The 4926-nt window shown below is 61.3% G+C and overlaps 1 protein-coding gene across 1 annotated transcript; it reads left to right on the top strand.

Annotated features, from left to right (window-relative positions):
* On the top strand, positions 1-4687 carry CISH (cytokine inducible SH2 containing protein; the record flags this gene model as incomplete). Its single annotated transcript, XM_080695972.1, has 3 exons — positions 1-20; positions 3769-3989; positions 4161-4687. 3 exons carry the CDS (start codon positions 1-3, stop codon positions 4685-4687), a joined length of 768 nt encoding a protein of 255 aa, XP_080552098.1.
* Positions 4688-4926: the final 239 nt, after the last annotated feature.

The following is a 4926-nucleotide window of genomic DNA, read 5'->3' on the forward strand; positions in this document are numbered from 1 at the left end:
ATGGTCCTCTGCGTGCCCGGGTAAGCGCGCTCGCGGCGGGCGGGGCGGGCGGGGGTGGCCAGTGCGGAAGGGTCTCGAGGAGGTGGCCCTGCTCGGGGCTGCGACCCTCCACCCCACACTCACCGAGGGCACAGGCAAGCCAGGGGCCGGCCGCCACGGACGCGGGGTGAGCGCCCCCGGTTCTCCTGGAGCAGATGGACGCCCTGAGACGTGGCTCCCCAGCGCAGACCTGCACCCAGAGCCCTCGGAACCCCTAGCCTGCCGGCCACCCTGCCTACCACCTGGTGACCTTGGCCAGCCCCTGCCCGGCCGATCCAGATGGCCGTTCCCCTGCCCCAGGCCAGCAATTAAGCTCTACTTGGGAAGCCACCGGGAGACTCTGGCCTCTCCCTAGCCTGGCACCTGATAGCCAGCAGCCCTTGGGTGCACCCCCAATAAGCCTCCCCCCTTTTCCTAGCCCAGCAGGGACTGCAATGTGATGAGGACCTGGGCTCCCGCCTGCCTCCTCCAAATTTCCCAGATATCGCCAGAGGGTGTGGGGGGCGTGGGGGGCTGATAAGACCAGTCACCACCTTAGCTGGGCATTCTTGGCACACCTGGTCAGCTTGGGCCTTGGCAACCCCTTCAGCCAGGTCTGATGTGCTCCGCGGGTCTGACAGAAGCTGAGGAAGCCCCAAGGAGAAGGGAAGAGGTCTACGTGGGAGGGGGAGCTGGGTAGCCTCACGGGCACGGTGCCCAGTGAGGGAGAGTGGAAGGTGGGGCCAGGCTGAGGTACCCTTGCTCTGAGCAGTCCTCTATTCCAGGAAGAGGGCCTGGGCGTGCTGGGAAGGCTACTCCCCCTGTTACCCTGAATTTTGAGACTCTGGTTCCTACCGCCCAACTCACTCACACACTCACTCTCTCTCTCTCTCTCTCTCTCACACACACACACACACACACACACACACACACACACACACGCGCGCGCTGCCCTCCCAGCTGAGGGCCCCTTGTCCCTTGTAACCTCGGGGCTAGAGTGGGGTGTAGGGAAGCAAGGTCATTACCCAACACCCCACCCCCACCCCACAACAGACCGGCCTCAGAACAGCTGTGCTCTTCTAGGGGAGAGGGCAAGGATCTGGAGCTAGAGCTCGGCCGAGGGTCCTCCCCAGGCTGAGTTCACCCCGCTGGCGTGTGTCCCCACGCAGGAGCCCCCGGCCCTGCCCCCACCACGATGACATGTCCACCCCTGCCAGATACACAGCCCTCTCGGGACCCTGTGTGAGCAGCCCAGCCACTCCACGCCGCGCCCACTCGTGGGACCCCTGCAGAGACCCTGAGCTGCCCAGTCATGGCGTTCCCAGAAGGTGCCCAGCCAAGCTTTAGGCTCCAGCAGGCACATTACCTCGAAGTCCTGCCGCCAGCTCCCCCGGCGGGATTCCAGAGCCACCACATCAGAACCAGGGTGGGTGTGGAAAAGTACTCCACGGGGAGTGTGCGCCATGCAGCCCTTCTCCCCCCGAGTGGTCACAGGGCCACAACCTCCCGGGGTCCTCTGTGCCCCTGGGTCTGGCTTTACTGCCCGCCTCCCGCCACGGGCCCCTGCCCACCTCGTCCTCTTTCACAAACAGTACCTGGCACTGTGTGCCCGGGCTGTCACCTCTGTCTGCAGCGCGTTCTTCTGACTCCTGCCTGGGGCTTGGAGACTAAGCTTGGGAACAAGCGGACCCTGACTGACTCCCCCGTGACCCCCACGCCATGGCTCTGGGCTGTCATCACTCTGAGCGCGGCCTTCCCCCACCAGAGTGGGCAGGGCCTATGGTTTCATAACCAAGGGGTCCTTTGACCGAGCAGGGGACAGGACAGGCACTGGAGCCTGGGTGTATTTTGTTAGGAATGAGGAAAGACCAGTGGTCCCTTCTTCAGGAAGCAAGGCCAGTCCTGCCCCGCTCCCCGGGAAGAAGCCCAGGACCACCATGCTGGGTGGGCTCCCCTGGAAGAAGCCAGAGCTCAGGCCGGGCCAGCTCAGTCCCCACCCGCAGCTACCGAAGGCTGTGATGCTGCCAGCACCTTCGTGTCTGGGCTGGTGGGGAGCGTGTTGTGCACCAGACCTGAGAGCCCAGGGGCTGGCTGGCTGGCTTGCCAGGTGGGATCTGGAATGTGGTCTGAGCACCCTGCCCTTTGACGGAGCTCGCATTTGTGGAGGTGAGGCTTGCCAGCGCCTTTAGAGGCCCCTGCAGTCTGCCTTACCCTGTGAGGAAAAGAGACCAGGGCGGGGGAGTCTGGCCTGTCAGGGTGGCTTGCATCAGCCTGAGTCCTAGCCAGTGGGGACCTGGCCCTGCTGACAGACGCTCCTGTCGGTGGGCAAGGAGCTTGCTGTTACAGTCTTGGGCACTCCCTGGAGGGCCCCAGGCAGGTCCATCCCACAGCTCTGCCAGGACCAGTGCCATTGAATCAGCCAACCCCCTCCACCAGGAGGGCACAAACAGGCTCCTGTGCACTGGCTCCTGTCACTGTGGTGGGGTCTCTGAAAATGCTTATAGGGAATTATCTGTATTTGAGACTGATACAAAACAGATTAATTAGTATTTAGTAAGTTCAGGGGAATGGAAAAGAATCTTTCAAAAAAGGGTCTGCAAAGCCGGACATGGTGGCACAGGTTTGTCATCCCAGCATTCGGGAGGCTGAGACAGGAGGATCGCGGTTTGCAGCCAGCCTCAGCTACTTGGTGAGGCCCTTTGCAACTCAGTGAGACCCTGTTTCAAAATTAAAGAATAGAGCTGGGCATGGTGGCACGCGCTTGTAATCCCGTGCTTGGGAGGCAGAGACAGGAGGATCGCGCTGGTTTGAAGCCAGCCTCGCTGGCTTAAGAGACCGTGTTTCCAAATAAAGATATAAACTAGGTCTGGGAGTATAGCCCGGAGGTAGAAGGGTTTCCAGGAGCCCCAGTACCACCAAAAAAATTTTTTTAATTAAAAAAAAATAAAAAATAGAGCCGGGCATGGCATGGTGGCGCACGCTTGTAATCCAGGTACTTGGGAGCCTGAGACAGGAGGATTGAAAGTCCATGGCCAGCCTTAGCAACTTAGAGAGGCATTTGCAACTAACTCGGTGAGACTGTTTCAAAATAAAGATAAGGCTGGGCACGGTGGTACATACTTGTAATCCAGCATTTGGGAGGCTGAGACAGGAGGATCGCACAGGTTCGAAGCCGGCCTCAGCTACTTAGTGAGGCTCTCAGCAACTTAGTGAGACCCTGTTTCCAAATAAAGTATAAAAAAAAGGTCTGGGAATATAGCCTTGAGGTAGAAAAGTCCCTGGGTTCCACCACCAGTACCATAAAAATAAAGAAAGAATAAAAGATAGGGCTGGGGGTATAGTTCGGAGGTAGAATGCCCCTGGGTTTCATCCCCAGTACCACAAAAAAAAAAAAAGAATAAAAGCAGGGTGTGGTGGCACACGCTTGTAATCCCAGCATTTGGGAGGCTGAGACGGGAGGATCACGGTTTGTGGACAGCCTCGGCTACTTAGGCCCTTTGCAACTCAGTAAGACCTTGTTTTAAAATAAGACTAAAAAATAGGGCTGAGGGTATAGCTCTGAGGTAGAATGCCCCTGCATTCAATCCCCACTGCCAGGGGGGAAAAAAAAAAAAAGGTCTGAAGGGCTGGAGGTATAGCTTGGCAGAGCGCTGGCTTATCATGCCCGAGGCTCTGGGTTCAACCCCCAGAAGGCAGCTCTGGAGATGGGGGAGTGTGAGGCCTCTGCTCACCGTCCACCCCCTCTTCTAGATCTTGTCCTTTGCTGACTGTGGAGCAGATTGGGCAGCGGCCCATGTGGGCCCAGTCCCTGGAGCCTCCCGAGCCGGCCATGCAGCCCCTGCCTGCGGGAGCCTTCCCTGAAGAGGGGGCGGAAGAGACCCCAGTCCAGCCAGAGAGGGAGCCAAAGGTGCTGGACCCTGAGGAGGATCTGCTGTGCATAGCCAAGACTTTCTCTTACCTGCGGGAATCTGGTGAGTCCGCAAAGCCCTGTGAGCAGAGCTAGCCCTCTCCTAAGGTTGGGCCTGTCGGGGAGGCTCGGCCCTGCCCTGAGCGCCTGAGAGGAGAGGCAGAGCCCTCTCCAGGGGATGCGCAGGCCTGACCGGTCCTGGGTTGTCACCCTCGGCCCCTCTCCACTCGTCCAGGCTGGTACTGGGGCTCCATCACGGCCAGCGAGGCCCGGCAACACCTGCAGAAGATGCCGGAGGGCACGTTCCTGGTGCGAGACAGCACCCACCCCAGCTACCTGTTCACCCTGTCGGTCAAAACCACGCGCGGCCCCACCAACGTGCGCATCGAGTACGCCGACTCCAGCTTCCGCCTGGACTCCAACTGCCTGTCCCGGCCTCGCATCCTGGCCTTCCCGGACGTGGTCAGCCTCGTGCAGCACTACGTGGCCTCCTGTGCTGCCGACGCCCGGAGCGACAGCCCCGACCCTGCCCCTGCCCTGCCCGTGCCCAAGGAAGAGGCCCCCGGCGCCCCGGCGCGGCCTGTGCCCCTGGCCACCGCTGTGCACCTGAAGCTGGTGCAGCCCTTTGTGCGCAGGAGCAGCACCCGCAGCCTGCAGCACCTGTGCCGCCTGGTCATCAACCGCCTGGTGGCCGACGTGGACTGCCTGCCACTGCCGCGGCGCATGGCGGACTACCTCCGACAGTACCCCTTCCGGCTCTGACGGGCGGCCGCCCTGCTCAGCCGCATGCACCGCACCCTGGAAGGGACACGGGCCCAGCAGGACTTGGGCTCCCGCCGTCCCCCTGCCAGCCATCCTGGGCCCTGCGCGCATCTGGCAACGGGACCAGGAGGAACGAGCAGGGGGCCGGCACGCAGCGCAGACGTAGGCCGCCCCCAGGTCCCAGTTCTACTGTGGGTGGCCGGGAGACGGGCAGGACCTCGTCTCGCCCCGCGGGCTGG

The sequence above is a fragment of the Muscardinus avellanarius genome, assembly GCF_963383645.1.
Source record: "Muscardinus avellanarius genome assembly, chromosome: 5".
In the NCBI taxonomy this organism is placed as follows: Eukaryota; Metazoa; Chordata; class Mammalia; order Rodentia; family Gliridae; genus Muscardinus; species Muscardinus avellanarius.